At 44.6% G+C, this 23,054-nt stretch overlaps 1 protein-coding gene across 1 annotated transcript in view; it reads right to left on the reverse strand.

The window, feature by feature from the left end:
* Positions 1–1,128: 1,128 nt before the first annotated feature.
* LOC126998769 (chondroadherin-like protein) overlaps positions 1,129–23,054 on the reverse strand; it is a 60,470-nt gene continuing 38,544 nt past the window's right edge. The window contains exon 2 of the mRNA XM_050860794.1: positions 1,129–3,851. Coding sequence (XP_050716751.1) covers positions 1,941–3,851 — 1,911 coding nt within the window. The 3' untranslated portion in view covers positions 1,129–1,940. The remainder of the gene's footprint in view (positions 3,852–23,054) is intronic.

Consider the following 23,054-nt stretch of genomic DNA (forward strand, 5'->3'; position numbering starts at 1 on the left):
CTATTACAACATGGGATTTTCTTTCTTTATCCTCTCAGCTGTGTTAGTGAAAGTAGTAGTAGTAGTAGTAGTGGTAATAGTAGTAGTGGTAGTGGTAGTAGTGGTAGTAGAAGTAATAGTAGTAGTAGTAGTAGAAGTAGGAGCATAGAAGTAGTAGTAATGATAGTTGTTGTTGTTGTTGTTGTTGTTGTTGTTGTTGTTGTTGTTGTTGTTGTTGTTGTTGTTGTAACAGTAGAAGAGATCTATATTACGATAAAAAAGAAGGATGAACATTGTTTTAAATATATACATCAGCCTTAAGACACTATGTATACCTAACACACACACACACACACACACACACACACACACACACACACACTCACACGTACACACTAATAGTTAACACAGCACAAAGAAATACCAGACAATTATACATCTGCACCACCACCACCAACATCACCACCACCACAACCACCACTAATACCGCCACAATCACCACCATCACCACCACCACCATAAAAACTATCACCATCAGCACCACCACTACTAGCACCATCACCACCATACCATTTCCATCAATTAGCATATACACTGTTGCAAACTCGAACAAGAGAGAGAGAGAGTGAGAGAAAGAGAGGAAGGGAGATTTCAGGTATTTGTCCAACCACCACCACCATCACCACTCCTCCCACTCCTTTCCCACTTCCACCCCGTCCACCACCTCCACCACCAGCACCGACACCCTCAGTAATAACGGTGGTAAGCGGGCGACAAAGGAGGATCGCGGGAGTGACAAAAGAGCAGCGGAGTGTTAGGAAAACAATAGAATACGATACGGATTAGGTCATTATGCAGACGTTAACGGCGAGGGTGGAGCGGGAAATAGGGAGATTAAGAGAAGAAGAAAGAGCGACGTGACGAGCGTATGGGGGAAGAGAGAGAGAGAGAGAGAGAGAGGCGAAAATGCAAGAGAAAAGAACAAAGGAACACTCGACGAAGAGAGAGAGAGAGAGAGAGAGCCAGCGTCACACAAAATCCCTTCGAAAAGTTCTCCCCAAACTCACGCTTCTCTCTCTCTCTCTCTCTCTCTCTCTCTCTCTCTCTCTCTCTCTCTCTCTCTCTCTCTCTCTCTCTCTCTCTCTCTCTTTTACAAGCGGGTATTTTTCTTTCACTCCCTTTTCCAAGCCAACTTTCATCCATTATTTTATTTGCATCTGCCCCTCTCCCTCTCTCTCTCTCTTTCCCTCTCTTCCAGCTATTTTGGTATCTCAATATTTGCAGCCTTCCTCTTGTGTTGCTCCTGGGCTTCCCCTCCCCTCCGTCTCCTCCATTGTCTCCCTCCCCTTCCCTCTTTCTCTCTCTCTCGTCTCCCTTTCCCCTCTCTCTGTTTCTCTGGTCATCGCTTCCACTGTCCGGCAAACTAGGATGATGTGCCACCGTCGCCACTCTTCATACGGATAAATCCAATTGTAACACTGACGCCGCTTTTGATGGGATTCTCCGCCTCCACCGACTCGGAACTTTGCCTGTGCGTGGGGGTGTGCGCGTCCTTTGCGTTCTCTCTCTCTCTCTTTCTCTATCTCTTTTTCCCTCTCCTCTTAAATCGTTTTCCACAAATTAATTTCTGTTTTTATGGCCGTGCGTATTCTTGCTGCTTTTTAAACGTGTGGAAGTATGTGTAAAGAGGACGAGGAGCAGTGCGCTGCTCGTTTTGCTCATGAGCCATGTTTGTGTGGCCGTCCACGAACACAGTCAGAGAGGGGACGGGATTTATGGCCCTTCCTTAACCTTCTGGTGACGCTGTGTTCCCGGCGTGGCGGTGAGGGTTGTGGTGCGGAGGCTGGTACGTGGGCGGCAAGACTCGCTCTCTCTCTCTCTCCCTCGCTTTATCTCTCCCTCTCCATCCGAAGCCACAGGAGAATGTAACAGTACAGGGAGTGGGCGGACCCGACTTATCTCTAAGGAAAGTCTTGCAAGGGAGTCTGTGTGGTGCCGAGCAGCTCCTGCGAGCCGTCGATGTTCGCCAATTCCTCGATGGTGGCGATAGTGACGTCTGGACGGCTGCTGCTGTTGTTGTTCTTGCCGCTCTTGCCGTTCTTCTTGCTCTTTTCTCTGGTCTTCTTCTTGGCTGGCGCCTGAGCGACGGTCTGGCCCTCGCAGGTGTAGTAAAAGGCCGAGTGGCGGCTGTAGGCCACCACGGCCACCACCACCAGCACCAGCAGCACCAGCACCACGCAGCAGCCCACCACGATCAGCAGGTGGAAGTGCCTCACCGCCAGCCCCGCCAGCGACCAGTCGGGCCCCCCGCGGTCCTCCTGTACCGTTAGCTGGCTGTGCGGCAGCATCGGCTCGATGGTGTTCTCGCTGATGTCCGGCGTGGTCCACGAGGGCGAGGCGGCTGACACGTCCTGTGGGCACAGCGGCATGTCAGCCTTGGGCAGCATGGCCAGCTCCAGCCCCTCCAGCCCCAGCGGCCCGAAGCAGCGCAGACATGTCCACACCCGCGGCTCCTCGCACCCAGACTCCTGGTCCGGCGCGCCCTGCAGCCACCCCAGCAGCGGCCCCACGTGGCACTGGTCACACTGCCATGGGTTGCCCTCCAGGCGCAGTTTCCGGAGGTTACTGGACGAGATGATGGCCTCGACCACCTCCTCGTCCAGGCCTCGGAAGCTGTTGCGAGAAAGGTCAAGGGAATAGAGCTGCGGGGCGTGGAGGAGCGCCGCGGTGGGGAAGGTGGAGAGGTAGTTAGATGACACGTTGAGGTGACGGAGGCTGGTCAGGTTCATGAGGAGGCCGGGAGGCAGCCGCATGAGGCCCATGTCTCCCAAGCCCAGCCGCTCTAACCTTGCCGCCGCTGGCAGCACCATCAGCAGCCTCTCGATGTGGAGAGAGTTGCCGGACAGGTGGAGTTCCTGCAGTCCGTCCAGCACGTCCCGGATGGCTTCGGACTCCAGGCTGACCAGACGGTTGTAGGAGAGGTCGAGGAAGGTGAGCGAGGCGTTGCCGAAGGCCTCGTGCTCCACGCGGTTGATGCGGTTGTGGCCGAGGTGGAGCGAGGTGAGGGACGAGCCGGCCACGACGCCCTTCTCGATGAACGTGATCCAGTTGGCGTTGAGGTTAAGGGAGGCGAGTCTGGGCATGTAGGTGGTGGCCACGCCGGCGGGGACCTGCGTGAGGCGGTTGTTGTGCAGGTCGAAGGTGTGAAGGTTGCTGAGCGCCCCGAGGAGGGAGCTGCTGAGGGAGGAGAGGCCACACCCGGCACAGTGCAGCTCCTCCAGCTCAGGCACGTCCGCAAACTGCTCCGGCCTGAGGTCACCGAGCGGGTTGTAACTGATGTCCAGCCGCTGGAGCCGCGTCAGGCCGAAGAAGATGCGCGGCACGAGTTCCGCCACCATGTTGTGCGCCAGCGTGAGGGTCTGCAGGAGGCGCACGTGGCGGAACACGGCGGAAGGCACCGACTCGATCATGTTGTGGCTCAGGTCGAGGTGCCGCAGAGCCTCGGCACCGCGGAAGTTGGTGTCCATGAGCGTCGCGATCTCGTTGTGCGTCAGGTTGAGGACGTGAAGGCGCTGCAGCCCCCAGAAAGTGTGGGCGCCGAGGGCCGGGATGTTGGCGCGGGTGATGTGGATTTCCTCCAGGCGCCGCATGTCCTTGAAGATTGGCCCCAGCGTGAGGGAGTTGGGGCGCAGCGGCGGGGCGGTGATGATAAGCACCTCCACATCCCAGGCCATGTTGCCCACCGGGATGGGGTCCGACATGCCGCCATCCTCGCAGCGCACGGACCGCCGCCCCCGCCCGTCCAGGCTGCAGCGGCACCCTTGGGGACACGCGCCCCCCGGACACGCCAGCAGCAGGCACAACAGAGCCACCTGGGGAGAGGGAGAGAGGGAGAACTGATGAGGCGGGAGAACAGAGACAAGGAAATGGAGGGAGCAAATGGTTAATGGAGTGGGAGAGAAGGGAGGGAAGGAAAAAGGAGCGAGAGAGACGAAGTGAGAGAAAGAGATAAAAGCGAAAACAGCGAGAGCGTCGAGAAAAAGAAAATGAAAAAAAAATCTTGAGAGAGAGAGAGAGAGAGAGAAGCGGCGGAGTGGCATGTGACAACAGACAACGTAATATCAAGAAAGTAAAAAACATCAACAACAACAACAACAAAAAACCAATACTGAAACTGCGTCAAAAGCTAAGAAAATAAAGAAAGCAAGAGAGAGAGAGAGAGAGAGAGAGAGAGAGAGAGAGAGAGAGAGAGAGAGAGAGAGATACCCCGTCTGTACCATCACACACACACACACACACACACACACACACACACACACACACACACACACACACAAACTAACTCACAAACACAACTCCGAAAGTGCTTGTTTGTCGTAATTATCCGAGTCGTCGAAATTCTGAAAATCCCGCGAGTTTAGGATCATTTGTAACTCTCTCTCTCTCTCTCTCTCTCTCTCTCTCTCTCTCTCTCTCTCTCTCTCTCTCTCTCTCTCACCTGTAAAGAGATATATAAAAGGTCGTAAATTCCATCCACGGTTCACCTGCTCTCTCATGCTGACTCTCTCTCTCTCTCTCTCTCTCTCTCTCTCTCTCTCTCTCTCTCTTTTCGCATGGTTTATCTCTATATTCTTCATTCTTATTAGTCTTTCCACTTTCGCTTTTTTTCCTCCATCCCTCCACTTTTCTCTTCTCTATCTTCTCTTTTTCCTCCCAATCGTATCTCTTTTCTCTCCTTTCCTCTCCATTCCTTCACTTCCTTTAATTTCTCTCCTCTACTCTTTTTCCTCCTGTTCTTTCCTATCTTCTCTTTCCTTCCTTTCGTCCAATTACCTTCCTCTTTTTTTTCTAACATTCTTTCCTCTTCTCATCTCTTTTCCTTTACATTCCTCCACTTTTCTCCTCTACTCTTTTTCCTTCCATTCCTCTCGCTCTTCTCTCTTCCTTTCCTTTCGTCCACTTCCCTTAATTTCTCTCTCTCCGTTCCTTCCCTCTCCCCTCCCATCTCCTTCATCTCTATTACCTCAATCGTACGACCTTCTCCCTCTCTCCCTGGTCATTCCCGCTGTGCCTCCCTTCCCTTCCTTCCCTTTCCTCCCCTTACCTCCATATCTGTCGCCCTCCTTCCCTTAATCTCCCCCCCTACTGATATAGTTCTTACCTTTCCCTTTGAAACTGACCATATCGCGTTCCCTTTAGTCCCTCCCTTTTCCTTTTCCTTCCTTTCCTTATTTCTGTTCATATATTCTACCATCGTCTCTCTCGCTCTCATTTCTTCTCTCTCCTTCCCCTTCCTTAGTATCTCCAAATTATGAAAGTCTACCTCTCTTTCCTCGCTGCAGTCTCTCTTCCTGTCTCTCTCCCCTCTTCTCTTCCTCCCTCACCGCTGTCCAACAATCGAATTTCCTCCCTCTTCCTCTCCCCTTTAAATTCTTCCTCCCTGCTTCATTCCCCTTTGTCCCCCTCATACATTTTCTATCCCTTCCTTCCTTCCTCCCCCTCTTCCTTCCTTCCTCTCTCCACCCCCCCTCCATCGTCACCATCGCTTCCACCGCCCCTCTTCCCCCCCCTCCACATCCCATGACAGTCTTCCTTTTCTTCCTCCTCTTTCTCTTCTTCCTTCTCCTTATGCTTACTTCGACTGCTTCTCCTGCTCCTCCTGCTCCTCCTGCTTCTCCTCCTCCTTGTTTTGAAGATTTTTTTAGTTGAAGTGAAATGAAATAAAGCAAGAAAATGCAATTAAAAAAAAATGAGATGACGATATGCTGCTTGAAAACTGTTTTGAAATATAAGAGTTGTAAATCTCTCTCTCTCTCTCTCTCTCTCTCTCTCTCTCTCTCTCTCTCTCTCTCTCTCTCTCTCTCTCTCTCTCTCTCTCTCTCTCTCTCTCTCTCTCTCTCTCTCTCTCTCTCTCTCTCTCTCTCTCTCTCTCTCTCTCTCTTATCTTTCTGTTTTGCTTTATTATTTTCTTTTTCTTTATCTCCGATCATCAGGCACACACACACACACACACACACACACACACACACACACACACACACACACACACACACACACACACACACACATACAGACACACACAGAGACGAGCAAACATATACACATACATATTGGAATACTAATAACTGTGAATCCTAGTGTTATCTCTCTCTCTCTCTCTCTCTCTCTCTCTCTCTCTCTCTCTCTCTCTCTCTCTCTCTCTCTCTCTCTCTCTCTCTCTCTCTCGGGATTAAAGACGAAGGAACTGTCTGGTTTCCGATGATTAAGATAATGATCATGATAATTAGGGAGATAATAGTGACTTAGATAATGATTCAAGAACTTCATGCTCAATATCCACCACCACCACCACCACCACCCCCACCACCACCACCACCACCACCACCATCACCACCACCACCACCACCACCATCATCACCACCTCCCTGTTACTCTAATTACAGTATTGGCAGGTGTTGCAGGGGAAGAGAGAGAGAGAGAGAGAACGGAAGACGACAAAGCTACGAAATATGGGGAAGAGAGGAAGGATGGAAGGAAGGAAGGAAGGAAGGAAGGAAGGAAGGGAGGAAGGAAATATGGAGGGAAGGAAAGAAAGGGAGATGGATTGGAGAGAAGAAACGATCTCTTAAGTCAGACAGTGTAAACATAATCTCATTTCACACACACACACACACACACACACACACACACACACACACACACACACACACACACACACACACACACACACGTACATACACACACATAAACTCTCACCCTCCTTGATAAATGTTGTCCAAAAGATATACACACGGAACAAAGTATACCTGTGTGTGTGTGTGTGTGTGTGTGTGAGAGAGAGTGTGTGTGTGTGTGCTTTTGAGAGTGAGAGATGAGAAGAGACAGACAGACAGATAAACAGACAGAGACAGACAAAGACAGAAATTGAGAAAAACTGAGATAGAAAAAGAAAAAGAAGAGAGAGAGAGAGAGAGAGAGAGAGAGAGAGAGAGAGAGAGAGAGAAACCGAGACAGAAAACGAGAGTGAAACCAAAACCAACATTGAAAACTGGGAGAAAGGCCAAAACCGGGAGAGGGAGAGCGCGCGCGAGAGGGGAAAAAGGATGACCCGTCGCCCACCGTATGTTTTGGCAAGTGGTCGTTGGGTCGCGGGACGCATCGCCCCTCCAGGTAAACAATCAGCAGCTATGGTGCGGCGCAGGTGAGCGACGGCCGCGTACACCTCCGGAGAATAGGGCGATTAAATTTATCCCTAAACACAGATTTCCCGCGCTGGCTCGTGTTTCAGCCGCTGTTGGGGGTGTGTGGAGGTGGTGGTGGTGGTAGTGATGGTGGAGGAGGAGGTGGTGTTGAATTTGAATAGAGTGGAGGTGTGAATGGGGAGGATGAGAAGTGAATGGTGGAAGAAGAAGAAAGGAGAAGAAAGAAAGAAAAAGAAAAAGAAAGAAAGAAAGAAAAATTGGAAGGCAAAGATGAGAGATATTGAAAGAAGACGATATCTCTAAGGAAAAGGAAGAATAGGAAGAGGAAAAAGAAGACAAGGAGGAGGAAACGGAGGAATGAAAACAAAGAGGAAAAGTAGAAAGTAGAGACGAAGAGAAGGAAAGCTAGAACCAGAAGAAGAATAGGAAGAAGAGCAGAAGAACGAAAAGAGAAGAGGAAACTGAACGAGGACAGGAGAGAAAGGAGAAATAAATAGAAAGTTGAATGAATGGGTTTGTGGCGCTGTGAGAGGCGATACGAGGAGGAGGAGGAAGAAGAAGAGGAGGAGGAGGAAGGTGGACGAAAGGATTAGAAATTAAGTGGAAGTGATATATTGTGTGTGAAAGGGGTCGGTGGAGTGTGAGAGGAAGATGGGGAGGTGATGGGCTGAGGGGAGGGAGGTGGTGATGATGGAAGGTGGACGACGAAGGAGAGGAGAAGGATTAAGAGGAAGAGGAGGAGGAGGAGGAGGAGGTGGTGGTGTTGAAGTGACCATGTAAACAAAGGGATGCACGCCCCCCATCAACTATAAGGACGGGAGATGGAAGAGGAGGAGGAGGAGGAAAAGGAAGAGGAGGAAGAGGAAGGAAGGGAAGAAAGAGGAGGAGTAGGAGGAAGAGGAGGGTGAAATGGAGGAAGAGAAGGAGAGTGAATGACGGGAGATGGAGAATGTAAGAGGAGGAAGAAGAGGAGGAGAAGTGGGAAGGAATGGAAGAATGGAAAGGGGAAATGAAGGAAGAGGAGGAAGAGGAGAAATGGAGGGAGGGAGAAGTGCAAATGCAGGAAGATGAGAATGAAGAGGATTGATATATAAAGGAAGAGGAGGAAATAGTGTTAGAAAGGAGAGGTGGATGAGAAATGAAGAGAAATTGTAAAAAAAAAAAAACGAAAAGAATGAGAAATACGAATGTAGAAAGACAAGAATGAAGATGAATGAATAAAGTGAAAGAAGAGGAAATAGTATAAAAAAGGAAAGAGTGAAGAGGAATAGCGAGGTAAACTGTAATAAAAAGACGAAAGGAAGGAACCCTCAATAATTACAGCGATTCTATTTTATTTTCAGGTTGTCGACCCCCATTGACTGAGTGACCGGTCCAATTAACTGAGTCTGCCTTTCATCATCTCAGTAAGTACAAATAAAACACCGATTAAGTTGAGAAAAAAACAGACAAAGCTTTACAGGAAAAGTAATATACATCGAAAGCTTTTATTTATTTGTTGTTATTTGATTCTAATTTACATACGGAAGCAGTTTTTCCTATCTTGTTTTCTGTATATTTGGAATTCTGTAGTCTGTATTTTCTGTTCTCTAAATGTTCTGCAGTTTAAATGTCCCGCAGTCTAAATGTTCTGTAGTTTAAATGTTCTGTAGTCTAAATGTCCTGTAGTCTAGATGTCCTGTAGTCTAAATGTTCTGCAGTCCTAATGTTCTGCAGTTTAAATGTTCTGTCGTGTAAATATTCTGCAGCCTAAATGTTCTGCAGTCTAAATGTTCTGCAGTCTAAATGTTCTGTCGTCTAAATGTTCTGCAGTCTAAATGTTCTGCAGTCCAAATGTTTTGCAGTCTAAATGTTCTGCAGTCTAAATGTTCTGTCGTCTAAATGTTCTGCAGTCTAAATGTTCTGCAGTCCAAATGTTCTGCAGTCTAAATGTTCTGCAGCCTAAGTGTTCTGCAGTCTAAGTGTTCTGCAGTCTAAATGTTCTGTCGTCTAAATGTTCTGCAGTCTAAATGTCCTGCAGTCTAAATGTCCTGCAGCCTAAATGTTCTCTAGTCTAAATGTTCTCTCGTTTAATTATTCTCTGGTTTAAATATTTTGTTGTCTAAAATGATGCAAAGTCTAAACGTTCCCCAATTTAAAGCTGCATTCTCGTCTGCTTGTTTTCGGAGGGCTTGTCATCAAGTATTCACCGTCCTCCGTTGCCCGCACTGACCTATACAAATTGGCCAGGTAAAGGAAACCACTTCTTTAGCTAGGGGAGCAGGAGGCATGGAAGTATGGAAGCATGTAACACCAGGCAGCAGAAACATGTTAACTAATGTAATGCTAACGGAGAAACCAGAAGAAGGAGGAAACAGGAAGAGAAGGAAGGGATTGAAGGAGGAGGAAGAGGAGGAGGAAAGCAGGAAGTGATTAGAGGATGTAGTGGAGTTGGGAAAGAAAAGAAAAAAAGAAGTGGAAGAAAGAAAGGGAGAGACAGGTGCATGTGAAGAGAATGGAGGGAGGGAGGGAGGAAGGGAGAGTGGAGAGAGGAAGAGAGAGAGGAGGGAGGGAAAGACATGAAGGTTTGTTTTATGTGCCAGAGATAATGATGTTTGGACTTTAGGCCTCTGAACAGGAGGAGGAGGAGGAGGAGGAGGAGGAGGAGGAGGAAAAAAGAAAGAAGAAAGAAAGAAAGAAAAAGACGAAGGAAAGTAGAATGAAGTGGAGAAATACAAGGAAATGAAAAAGGAGAAATGGAAAAGGAGGAGGAGGAGGAGAAGCAATAGAAAAGAAAGAGGAGGAGGAGAAGGAGAAGGAAACGAAGGAGTAAAAGGAGTCGGGGAGAAGGAAACACGTAGGAAAGGTAGGAAGAGGAGGAGGAGGTAAAAAACAAAAAACAGGGAGGAGGAGGAGAAAGATAAGGCACAGGAGGAAGTAGAAAGACGAAGGAAGGAGGAGAAGTACCAGCAAGAGGAGGAGGAGGAGGAAGAGGAAGAGGAAGAATAAATGATGGTGATGAGGTGGGCCCAGGTAGGTAAGGTTCATTAGTCACGTGTTTGTTACCTGCCCGCGAGAAAGTGATGGTGATTACCTGTGCGAGAGAGAGGGAGAGGAAAAAAAAATCATCTAACAAGACAACATCACTTGCTCGCCTCGCCTCTCAGCGCTGCGGCGGCTCATTTTTACTCACTTAATAAAAAAGGCGATTGTCGGTATTTACTGGGCGTGGGTGTTAATCTCGGGAGCGTTCTGTGCGCCGCTGCTTTACGAGGAGGAGTCACGAGATGGCTGGAGGGATGATGAGTTTGTGTGTGTTTGTGGGGGAGGGGGGGGGGAGGTTTGGGGGGAGGGTCATGTATGTGGGGTGGGGTGGAAGGGTTGGGGTGGTTGTGTGTGTGTGTGTGTGTGTCTGTGTGTTTATCTATCTTTCTGTCTATGTTAGTTATATATGTATGTATGTATTTATCTCTCTATATCTATCTAACTGCCTCTATCTATGTAATGCCCTTCACTTTCTTTCCTTTTTCGTTTTTCTCCCTCCTTTTCTCCTGATTTCAAAGTTTAATCAAAATATCTATCTCTTTACCTATCTATCTATCCATTACTTCTCTAGGTCAAATTTCCTCCACTTCTTTTTTCTTAATTTTTGTCTACTTTTCCTCCTTCAATGTTTATTCAAAATTGTTGCCAGACACTTAAACTCGTCCTCTTCCTCCTCCTCCTCCTCGTCCGTCTCCTCTCCCCTCCCTTCGCTATCACGCACCTTTTATTTGGCCTGTTCACTCGGTGTTAGGGTGTTGCAAAATCAATTACTCCGGCCTCCCTTCTCTCAAAGACCATTGCCCAGCGCTTGCCAACGTTTATTCTGTTTCCTTTCCTTCTTGTGCAGCTTCATCCACCACTGTTTTGCAACCCTCACACTCACGCTCAGCTAATAGGAGGGAGTCATTCACAGAGAGACTGGCAATAATGGTGTTCTAATTTCTATGTTATTCTTACGTTCAGATTACCATTTTTATCACTAATCTATGGCAACATCAATCATCATTCTAATCTTTTTATTTCGACTATCCCACTCCTGCACTTGCTTCAGTCTCTTCGTATACAAACACCTAATTCACTGTAGAAAGCTAAGTAAACACACACACTCAAAATAAATTTCTGCACTGCCAAGTAAAAGGTATGTATGTGAAATTCTAAACAGTATTTTGTAATTTCATATAGTTTTAGTCTCGCAGCTTAATTGTGATGATGAAATATTTTCCTCTGCTGCATTGCGTCCTAGAAATGAGAACAGATGCCGTACCCTCACTTCATGGATTTCTAAAAGATGATAACTGACTGCCTGTGTCATTTACCTTACGAATAGCACTTTTTACCTGTTTCATGATTCCTTCACTACATCCATGAATGCAGGTTTCAACTTATTGTTTTCCCGTACGTGATCATCTAGTCATTTTTCTGTCTCCAATATAACAAACACAGCAAAACCAATATAAAAATGTCTTCTCTATCTTTCCGTACGTGATCATCTAGTCATTTTTCTGTCTCCAATATAACAAACACAACAAAACCGTTATAATAATGTCTTCTCTACCTCAATGACTGCTGGGGTACAACTCTATATCAGCCTACTTGCTTGTCTTCTCATATTGCTTCGTCTAATATAATCAACACACAGAACCTTGATTATAATGTCTTTTCTATAGCTTTCATTGGATAGTCCAACTTTCTATCTCTGCTCACTTAATTCTCTAGTCTCATTTTACTGCCTCACATTAAATCTATACATCTACTACTTTTACAAAACTGTTCCTGCTGTTCACTTGCCAATCCTTTCCTCAGTCACTCCATTCAGTCTCTTAAAACTCTATATAATACCGTCCATGGCGCTTTCAAAAGACATCCACCATCAGTTTTGTCTTTATTCCTTGCACAGTTTCGTCTGAACATTGAGACAGTTTAAATAGTTAATCCGCTTATTCGGCTTAAATTCCTCGTTTCCAAGATAAGCTTCGTAACAAAAGAGCTTTTCCTTATCATTTCCGTACCCAACCTTTTTGTTGGTATTCTATTTCGGGACTCTATACACCTGAAGCGTCCCTGCTGTCCTCCCATCTCTCGTCTTTCTTTTCCTTTCTTTTCCCTTCTTTTCTTTTCATACCTTTTCCTTTTCTTTCTTTCCTTTTCCTTATCCATTTACTGATTTTTTTTGCCTCCTTAATTCCCTTCCCTTCCCTTCCTTTCCTTTCTCCTTGTATTCCTCGGTTTTCTTTCTCTCTCACTCGGTTTTCCTTTTCAGCTTATCATCCTTTCTCTATACAGTTTTCCTTTTTAGTTTCCTCGTCATATTTCTTCTCATTTTCCTTTCCCCATATTTTCCTCATGATAGTAGTTTCTGGGATGGTCACGGGCTGGAACTATCTCTCTGTGATGTTGGAAAGTTAACACACAAAAAAATCCTACTTTCCTACTCTTAGTGTCTTTAGAATCTGCATTTTGACTAAAGAAAAAGGTGCGAAAAGGGAAAGAAAAAAGAACAGCAGTGATTGAAGTGGGCAAGTGAAGGTAGGCAGAAAAAAAAGAGATAAAAAAGCCTACAGGAACAAAGAAAGATGACAGGAATAGACACAAGAGGAAGCAAAGGATAAATCAAGGGAGTGGGAGGGAGATAGATAAATATAGAGAGAACCAGAAACAAATTGTGACATAGATTTAAAAGTCAAGAGGGGAGAGAGATAGAGAGAAAGAGAGAGAGGGTGAAAGAATGCCATACTTCTAACCCTCGGTGAACGCGGTTTCGAGAGAGAGACGTACATTGTCAAGACCAGTGCGAAGCGTTTTGTGTGGTAGGAAGTGGGTAGTGTAGAGCGTCTGATCTATGAATGGATTAAAGTGAGACAATGCGAGAGAGAGAGAGAGAGAGAGCAGAGACAAACTGGACAATATACTTAGAAGGAAGAAAGGAAAACAACAAAAGAACGAATGAAGGAAGAAAAGAAGAAGGAAGAAAATGAAGAGTAGGTAAACTGAGGGATAAAAAAGAGCATATGAGGAGAGGGATGGTGTGTGTGTGTGTGTGTGTGTGTGTGTGTGTGTGTGTGTGTGTGTGTGTGTGTGTGTGTGTGTGTGCCTGCAATAAGTTTCTCTGCAAGTGCGCCTGGTGGAATATTTGGTGGTGGTGGTGGTGGTGATGATGGTGGTGGTGATGATGGTGGTGGTGGTGGTGGTGGTGGTGATGGTGCTAAGTCCTTTCCTGAAGATTCTTATTATTTTTCCTTGATTGTCGCGGTGGTGGTGCTCTCTCTCTCTCTCTCTCTCTCTCTCTCTCTCTCTCTCTCTCTCTCTCTCTCTCTCTCTCTCTCTCTCTCTCTCTCTCTCTCTCTCTCTCTCGTTTTTTTGGCATGTTCGTGGTGGTAGCAGTAATATCTTGAATTGCTGTGGCCACGAGTGCACTGATGGTGGTGGTGGTGGTGATGGGGGAGGTTGGTGGTATTTGGGAGGTGGGGGGAATGTCGTAGGTGGGGTGAGTTAGTGGTAATCGTGTCGTGTTTCAGTGGTAATAGTGGTGGTGGAGGTGGAGGTGGTGGTGGTGGAGGTGGTGGTGGTGGAGGTGGTGGTGTATTTTTATGAAGGCAAAGTAAAGAGAAGCGAGTGTAACGGAGAGAATAACGTGAGGAGTAAATGGTGGTGGTAGTGATAGTGGTGGTGGTGGTGGTGATGGTGGTGATGGTACTCGAGATGGTGAAAGTGGTGGAGATTGTAGTGATGGTGATGATGGTGGTGGTGGTGGTGATGGTGGTGATGGTACTCGAGATGGTGAAAGTGGTGGAGATTGTAGTGGTGGTGATGATGGTGGTGGTGGTGGTGATGGTGGTGGTGATGAAGATGGTGGTGATGATGATGATAACTGTAGTGGTGGAGATAGTTTAGCCTTTCTTTGTTGGTGATAATGGTGTTGAAAGGAATGGTGTATGTGCTGGTAGTAATGGTGTTGATGGTGATGCATGTAGCTGGTGGTGGTGTTATGGTGGTGATGGTAATGATGGTGGTGGTGAAATTGGTGCATAAAGGAAGCAGTAAAAACGAAAGAATAAAGAAAACTAAAGAAACTGTAAAACACGAAGTAAAAATGAAGTAAAAAAAAAAAACTAGCCATCTTCTGCCTCCCTCCACCACCACCACCGACAACAACACCAACAACAACAGCAATCATAACAACACCAAAACCAACAGAATTCAGTGACATGTCGAGTAGAGTAGAGTAGTTAGAGCAGTGGTAGTGATGGTGGTGACAAGCGTTGTGGTAGTGCGTGGTTGACAGATGGTGCTGGAGGAGGAGGAGGAGGAGGAGGAGGAGGAGGGTAAGGGGGGTAAGGGAGGGGCCTGAAGTGATATATATAGGGTGGTATGACGAAGGGCTGTTGGGAATGACAGGCCTCGTGATGGGAGTGGGCGCCGGTGATGGGAAGGAAGAGCAGAGAGAGAGAGGGGGGAAAACAGGGAAGAGGCGAGGGTAAAAGGAAAGAAGGATAGGGAAGAGAGGAAAGGGAGAGGATGCAAATGAGGTAAGGAAAAGGGAAGGGGAAGGAAAAAGAGACAAGAAGAGGGAAGTGAAAGAAAAGGAAAAGAAGGGAATGGAAGGAGAATAATGTAAAGAGTAGGTGAGAGAAGGGATGGGAAAGAAAAGAAAAGGGGAAAGAAAGAGAGGCGATAAAAGGAAAGGGAATGGGTGGAAAAGGAAAGAAAGAAGGAGTTGAGAAGGGATGAGGAGGTAAATAGAGCGAAAGAAAGAAAAGAGAATGGAAGGGCAAGAAAATAAAGATGAAGGGATAGAAAAAAGGAAAGGGAAGAAGGGAAGGGAAGACAAAGAAGGAGAAGGAAGGGGAAGAGGGGAAGGGATTAGATAAAGAGAAGGAGGGGAACGGAAGGGAAGTGAAGGGAAGAGAATGGAAGGGATAGATAGAGGAAGGGAAAGAGAGAGAGGGAAGGGGAAGAGAGGAAGGGGACTTGACACCTGCGATAGGGGAGTGTGATATCGCTTTTTTTGGTTGTTGTTGTTGATAGTGGTGGTGGTAGTGGTGGTGGTGGTGGTGATGGTGATGGTGGTGGTGATGGTGATGGTGATGGTGGTTTTGGTGGTGATTTAGCATTTGATATTGTATTTCTCTCTCTCTCTCTCTCTCTCTCTCTCTCTCTCTCTCTCTCTCTCTCTCTCTCTCTCTCTCTCTCTCTCTCTCTCTCTCTCTCTCTCTCTCTCTCCTACAAATACAACGCCCTCTGCATGCCTTCATCTTTCTCCTATTTTAATGTCTCCTTCCTTCCTTCCTTTCTTCCTTTCCTTTCTCCTTGTATTCCTTGTTCTCTCTCTCTCTCTCTCTCTCTTTCTCTCTCTCTCTCTCTCTCTCTCTCTCTCTCTCTCTCTCTCTCTCTCTCTCTCTCTCTTTCTTTTCCTTTTAATCTTTTCTTTTTTTCTCCTTTCTCTTTCTTTTTACTTTTCTCAATATTTCTTTTCATTTTCCTCGCTTTCTCTCTTTCTCTATCTTTTCTCTCTCATCTCTCTTCCTTATTCTCTTTCTTTCTCTCACTCCATTTCTCTACGTTCACTATTTTTACTCCTTTTAGCATACGTCTCCTGCTTCCTCTTCCTCCTCTTCCTCCTCCTCCTCCTCTTCTTCCTTCCTCCTTCCTGTCCTCCTTCCTATTCCTCACCTCATGGCTCTCACACCTGTTTCCTCTCCTCCCTCCTTCTCTTCTTCCTCTCTTCTTCCCTTCCTCCTCCTCGCCTTTATCACTCTTCTCCTTTCTTACTGCCTCCTCCTACTCCTCCTCCTCCTCCTCCTCCTCCATTTCTCTTTCGTTCCCTCTTTTTGCTCGACATTTGGTCCTTGCGTCTTCTCTCTCTCTCTCTCTCTCTCTCTCTCTCTCTCTCTCTCTCTCTCTCTCTCTCTCTCTCTCTCTCTCTCTCTCTCTCTCTCTCTCTCTCTCTCTCTCTCTCTCTCTCTCTCGTTCTCGCACTCTCTCTCTCTTTTAAATCATCGTTAGGAACCCTCTCTTCCCCTTCCGCCTCTTACTCCTTCTCTTCCTCCTCCTCCTCTTCCTCCTGTTTCTCTTTCTTGTGTATGTTTTTTTTTCATCATTTCGTGTACGTTTTCTTACACGCACATGGCTTTCGTACACATGTGGAGGATTGTGTGTGTGTATGTGTGGTTGCTGTTGTATTGGATCCTGTGTTGAGGGAATCTGATTTTCTTCACTTTTTCTTTTTTTTCCTATTCTTGTATTGATATATTCTGCGATTTTGTTTTGTTTTTGTCTTCCTTTCCTGTTGCTCTGTTTTCTTTTCTCTCTGTCTTTATTTTTTTCTTTCTTTCTTTCTTGCTTTCCTTTGTTTGTGTTGTCTGTCCCTTTGCTTCCTCTCTTCTTTCTTCCTTCCTTTTCCTTTTTCTTTTCCTTTCTTTCTCATTTTGTTCTTGCATTGATTTCAGTTTTTTCTTTATTCTTTGTCTTCCTTTATTTCCTCCTTTTTTTTCTTTTTTCTTTCCTTCCTCTGTATTATTCGTTTGTTTTCTTTTTCATTTTTATTCCTTGTTCTTCCTTCCTTTCTTCCTCTCTCTCTTTCTTTCATACTTCCTTCCTTTCATGTTCTCGGTCTTTTTCTCATCTTCCCTTCCTTCCTTCCTTCCTTCCTTTCTTTCTTTCTCTTTTCCTTCCCGTTTTCATTCGTTCTTCACTTTTCTGTCTTTCTTCCTTTCAACCTTTTTTCTTTCTTTCTATCTATCTATCTATCTTTCTTTTTCTTATTTATGTCAATGTATTTCGCTATCAATCTATCTATATATCTAAATATCTAGTCTATCTGTTTATACATCTTTCTATCTATCTGTCTACCTCCCTATCTATCTATTCATCTATCTATCTGTCTCGTCTCCTTTCCTTCTGTATATCTGTCTGTCTACCTATCTATCTTCCTATCTCTATCTATTTATCTATCTAACTGTCTCGTCTCCTTCCCGTTTAAAATAGTTTCCCGTCGTCCTGTAATTTCTTCCTTAATCTGTTTCTCTTCCTCCGTCATTCTTTCTTTCCCCTTTCCTTCTCTCATTCTTTTAATAGTCGCCGCAATTGCGTTTTCTCTCTTGGTCTTTCCGTTCTTGCTTCCTGGGTTCGGTTGTTACCTCGTTTTCGCTGTTCTTTGTTCCCTCTTTCCTTTGTTCTCTTCTACTTCTCACTCGTTCGTTCGTTCTTCCTTTCTTTCTTTTAGTATTTCCTTTCTTACGTGTTTCTTTTTTTTTTTTTAGCTTTCTTTCATTATTTTCTTTTTTTCATCTTTTTCTCCTTCTGTTTTGTGATTTTTTTTCCCTTTCTTTCATCATTCTGTTCTTTCCTTCCTTCTCTTCTCGTTTATCTATTCTTCCTTTCTTCAAACTTTCCTTCAAGCCTTCCCTCCCTCATCATCATCCTTTTTTCTTTCCTTCTTTTGTTTCCTTGTATATGTTTTCTCTTTCATTTTTATTATATTCTCTTTTCCTTACTTTCATTCTCCTATCCTTTCCTTCGCTTCGTCTTTCTTTTCTTTCTTCTCTTATTTATTTATTCATTTCTTCCTTTTTTTCAACCTTCCCTTCCTTCCTTCCTTCATTATATTTTCATCTTCCTAATTTTCCCATCTTTATTTTGCCTGTTTCACACCTCATATATTTTCATTTAATCTCCTCATCTCATTTCTCTCTCCCCATATTCATTCTTTTATCACATTTCTTTATTCCTTCGTTTATTTTCTCCTCTCTCGTCTGCATTCCGTACTTCGAATTTTCTCTTCTTTTCTCGCCTTTCTCTTTTCTCATTTCTTTTCTTTCTCCTCTTTCCTCATCCCCTCAAGTCTCTTCAATTTCCGGATACACACAAACACTCTCTCTGTCTGTCTGTCTGTCTGTCTGTCTGTGTGTGTCGGTGTGTGTGTGTGTGTGTGTGTGTGTGTGTGTGTGTGTGTGTGTGTGTGTGTGTGTGTGTGTGTGTGTCCGTCTGTCTGTCTGTCACTTTGTTTCTGTCTCTCTCTCTCTCTCTCTCTCTCTCTCTCTCTCTCTCTCTCTCTCTCTCTCTCTCTCTCTCTCTCTCTCTCTCTCTCTCTCTCTCTCTCTCTCTCACTCTGTCTTTGTCTAACTGTTTGTGTTCGTGTTTGTATGTTTGTGTGTTTGTTTAGGAATCTGTTGGTCTGTTTGCCAATCATTCTCTCTCTCTCTCTCTCTCTCTCTCTCTCTCTCTCTCTCTCTCTCTCTCTCTCTCTCTCTCTCTCTCTCTCTCTCTCTCTCTCTCTCTCTCTCTCTCTCTCTCTCTCTCTCTCTCTCTCTCTCTTCGTTCGCTTCTTGAATTCCTTCCTTTTAGGTACCTCACTTTTCTCCGATTTTCCTACCTCCTCCTCCTCCTCCTCCTCCTCCTCTCTTCCTTCACCAGAGAATGGAATGTAGGCAGAGGAGGAATGGGAGAGGACAAATGGGGGACAGGATGGATGGTGATGGGAGCGAGAGAGAGAGAGAAGAAAGAAGGAAAGATGAATGATTGCTTAGGAGATTCAAGAGGAAGAAGAAGGGAGATTGATGAGAGTGTAAGATGCTGAGGAGGAGGAACTGGAGAAGGAGGAGGAGGAGGAGGAGGAGGAGGAAGAAGAAAAGAGGGAAACGAAGGAAAAGGAAGAAAAAAAGGAGCAGGAAAAGGAAGAAAGGGAAGAGGAAAACATAAAGAGAGGAAGAATATGAATAATGAAGACAAGCGAAGCGGTTCATCTTTTCATTCCTTAACCTCAGCCCATCATGAGAGAGAGAGAGAGAGAGAGAGAGAGAGAGAGAGAGAGAGAAAGAACGAGCTTGCATTCACTCCAGATACTTATAGAAACAAATAAGTATGTAAATAGCAATAAAAAGAGTTAACCAGCTTGATAAATAGATATATAGATAGATAGATAGATAAGTAGATAGATAGTAAAAGAGAGAGAGAGAGAGAGAGAGAGAGAGAGAATCATATCACTAGTCGGCAGCGGGGACATCACCTCATAAGTCTACGGTCGCGACCTGCCACGTTTCACTATGTCTGTAATGTTTGCCTCGGGGATTGGGGTTAAAATGCGAGCGCCGGACTTAATGTGGGAATTGAGGAGCGAACTGAAGGTAATGGAGCGGAATGGCACTCTAAATGTCTGCGCCGAGGAAGTAGTAGGAGAAAGCCTTAGAACCCGACTCTCCTTTCCCTTCCTTTCCTTCCTCTCCCTCTCCTTCCTTCTCTTTTCTTTCTCCTTCCTTCTCTTTTCTTTCTCCTTCCTTCTCCATTACCTCTCATTCCTTCTTCCTTCCATCTTTTTCCTTCTCCTCTCCCTCGCATCCCTTCTCATCTCTCTCTTCTTCCGTCTCCTCTTCCTTTCCCTCCTTCTCCTCCTCTACCTTCGTTCCCCAAGTCTTACCTCCCTTCCTTCTCCTCAACCTCTCTTTCCTCCTTCTCTTACCTCCCCCCTTCCTCCTCCTCCTGTCCTTCCAACCCTTCAACTTTTCGAGTTCTTCCTCCTTGATTAAATAAGCAGATAAAAACGTGAATGCGTAATTATGGCCGAGATGTAGGGTAGAAAGTGGTGTGAGAATATGTAATGAAAAGTCTAATTAACGAGAATGTATTTTGATCCTAAGTAACCATGCTATGAAATTACTTATGTCATTTTCTCCACTTGTTACTTATGTTACTGTAATATATCATAACCGAAGTCGAAATTTTTAACCTAGTAATCTATTTTTTTCATTCATAATTTGTTTTTTCACCCTAGGCAACTATGGAACCTCTTTACTGTTATTTTCTTCTATTTTTACTTACGTCACTCCAATGTATCATAACCTAAGTCGATATGCTCAACCCATTAACCCATTTTTTTCTTTCATAATTTGCTTCTTCGCCCACGTCTCTAATTTGAGTTAAACCAATAAACTTTCATATCTTTTCTCTTTTCTACTCTTTATTTACTTTCTACAGTCTTTTCTACTTTATACTCCTTTATATATACCTATTCTATTTTCTCCTTCCTTCTCTCATTTCCTTTCTCCTTTTATTCTTTGTTCTCTCTCTCATTCCCTCTTTCTGTTTTCCATTTAAGCTTTTCCTTTTCTACATTTCGATTACTTTATTCACATCTATACACTCTTCAATACTTCTTTATTCATCTCACTTTGGTATACTTCCATTACTTTATACACCCTTTTACACTTCTATACTTTATACTTTACTTATCGTCTCCTTTTCCATTTATCTAAGTCGTTGCTGTTATCTTGATTGTATTCTGGTTAATTTGGTGAAAAGGTAACCTGTTTAACAAGATGGATGGCATTGAAGCTCTTACCCCTCCCTTCCCTCATCCTTTAGTCTTCGCATTTTGTTTTAATTTAGGGAAACCCGGGAATTCGGTACTTCTTCCCCTTTTTCTTATATTTTTCCCCTCTTTCATTAATTTTTCGCTCACTCCTCTTTATTCCTTATTTCTCTTTTCATTATTTTCTCATTTCCCTTTTCTTTCTTTCTTTCTTTCTTTCTTTCTTTCTTTCTTTCTTCCATCGTCCCATCCTCCCTGCCTGCCTTCCTTCTTTCCCTTCCTTCATTAATCTATTCATTCGTTCTACTTTCTCTTAATTACCGGCCCCCATTGAACCTTCCCACTTTCTCTCTCATCCTCCTCTTCTTTACTTTATTACCCTTTCATTCATTCATTCATTCATTCATTCATTCATTCACTCTTTCCTCCTAATTATTCGCCTCCATTCAGCCATTCCACTTTGCCTCTCATCTCCCTCCCACCTTTCCCTCAGCGGCTCTCCTCCTCTTATTCCTGCTCCTCCACCTCCTCTCCTCTCCTCCTTCTCCCCTAATCAAATTCAAGGGATAGAATTAAGAATGCGGAGGACCCACCCACCTCTTCTCCTCCCCTCCACCCCTTCAAAAAAGTCCCTGCTATAAAAAAAATACGTTGACGAAGTGAATGAAGGAGAAATATTTATGAAGAGCCGAGGCGGATTTAATTACAGGAAACGTCAATGAAAAGGAAAAAAAGGAAAAAAAATGAATAAAAAGGAAAAAAGATGCAAATTAATACCCCCGCAGGAAAAAAAAAAGAAACTTATTAACGTTATGAAAAGAGAGAAAAAAAGAAAAAGAAAATGAGGAGGAAATATGTGGTTCAAAAAGGGTAACAAAAATATTCGCACTGTAAAAGTGAAATATAAAGTCAGCGTAGAAGAGTAACACACAAACGTTACCTTACCAAAATAAAAACGTCCTCCAAATGGTCACAGTTAAATATTCTCCCTTTCTAGCGTGGCCTGTGTGTGTGTGTGTGTGTGTGTGTGTGTGTGTGTGCTAATTTATGTCTCCGCTGATGTCAAATAAGAAAAAGAAATGAGGGAATGAAAAGGTAATGTTAGGAAAGCCAAGACATGAAATGAAAGGCAAAGGAAAGAAAAACTAAAGGAAGGAAAGAGAATTGGAGTGGAGAAGGAAAGATAAAGGAAAGGAAGGAAGGGAAAAGAAGGAAATGAAGGACAGATATATGAATAGAAAGGCAGGAAAGGAAAAAAAAGAAAAAAAAGCTGAAGTAAATGAATACGAAGATAGGAAGGGAATGGAAAGGAGAGGAAAGGAAAAGAAAAGGAAAGGAAGGAGTAGTCAAAAAAAGGAAAGGAGAGGGAAAGGAAGGCAGCGAAAGAAAATAAGAATGTCGAAATGGAAACGAAAAAGGAGAGGAAGTAAAAGGCTAGAAAAAGAAAGAGAATCGAAGGAGTGCGAATGAGGAAATCGATAGGAAAGAAGATACAGAAAGGAAAGGAAAAGAAAGGAAGCGAAAATACGAGGAAATGATGAGAACGGAAAGGGGAAAGAAGACAGGAAGAAAAAGCAAGAAGGGCGAAATAGAAAGGGAAAGGAAGGAGAGGAAGAAGGAAAAAAAACATAGAAAGAGGAAAAGAGAGAAGCGAAGGGATGTGAGTGAGGATGACAGAAAAGGAAATAAAAGTCTCGAAAAGAAAAGGAAAGGAAAGGAAAAGAAGGAAAGCAAAGACAAAAACCAAAAAAAATGAGAATGGAAAGGAAAACGAAAGAAGATGTAAAAATGAAAAGGGAAAAGAAGAAAGAAGGAAAGAAAGAAGGAAAAAGCACAGAGAGACGAAGAAACAGAGAAGCGAAGGCATGTGAAGGGAAGGAAATTAATGTTGAAATACTCCTCCTCATCTTCTTTAAGCTCGGGTGGTCGGAGGGAAGCTGCTGAAGCCGATTGTTTCCCCGGGCAGCTCCTCAGGCCCTGCTAACGGTTCGTACTGCGGCAGTGGTGGTGGCGGTGGTGGTTGTGGTGGTGGTGAATGTGGATGGTGGTGCTTTTGTTTGAGTGTGTGCGTGTGGGACAAGATACGTGGTGTTGAGAGGCAGCTGTTGAATAGGTGTTGATTATTACGTCTTTTGAGGGATGTGATGGTGTGTGTAGTGGTGATGGTGATGGTGGTGAGGTGAAGGTAGTGGTGAAGAAGTGTGGTGATTTAAATGTGCTTGCGGCCATGAGTTGATTCTTTTGGGTTGTGATGTGGTTGTGTGGTGGTGGTGGTGATGGTGGTGGTGGTTATTAAGTGAGCGTTTGTGTGTATTTGGTAAATAAGTGTGGTAGGGAAGAGCTATGATTTTGAATTGAGTGTTGTGTGGTTGGCTATTTATGGGCGATTTTGGTTGATATGTGTTATGTGATGGTGGTTGTGTTTGAGGTGAAGGTAGTGTGGTGGTGGTGGTGGTGGTTATTAAGTGTGTGCGTATGTGTGTATCCGAAAAAAAGAAGTGTGCTAGTGAAAAGATGATTTTTGCAATGGGTGAAGTGTAGCTTTG

The sequence above is a fragment of the Eriocheir sinensis genome, chromosome 15 (genome assembly GCF_024679095.1).
Source record: "Eriocheir sinensis breed Jianghai 21 chromosome 15, ASM2467909v1, whole genome shotgun sequence".
NCBI lineage: Eukaryota > Metazoa > Arthropoda > Malacostraca > Decapoda > Varunidae > Eriocheir > Eriocheir sinensis.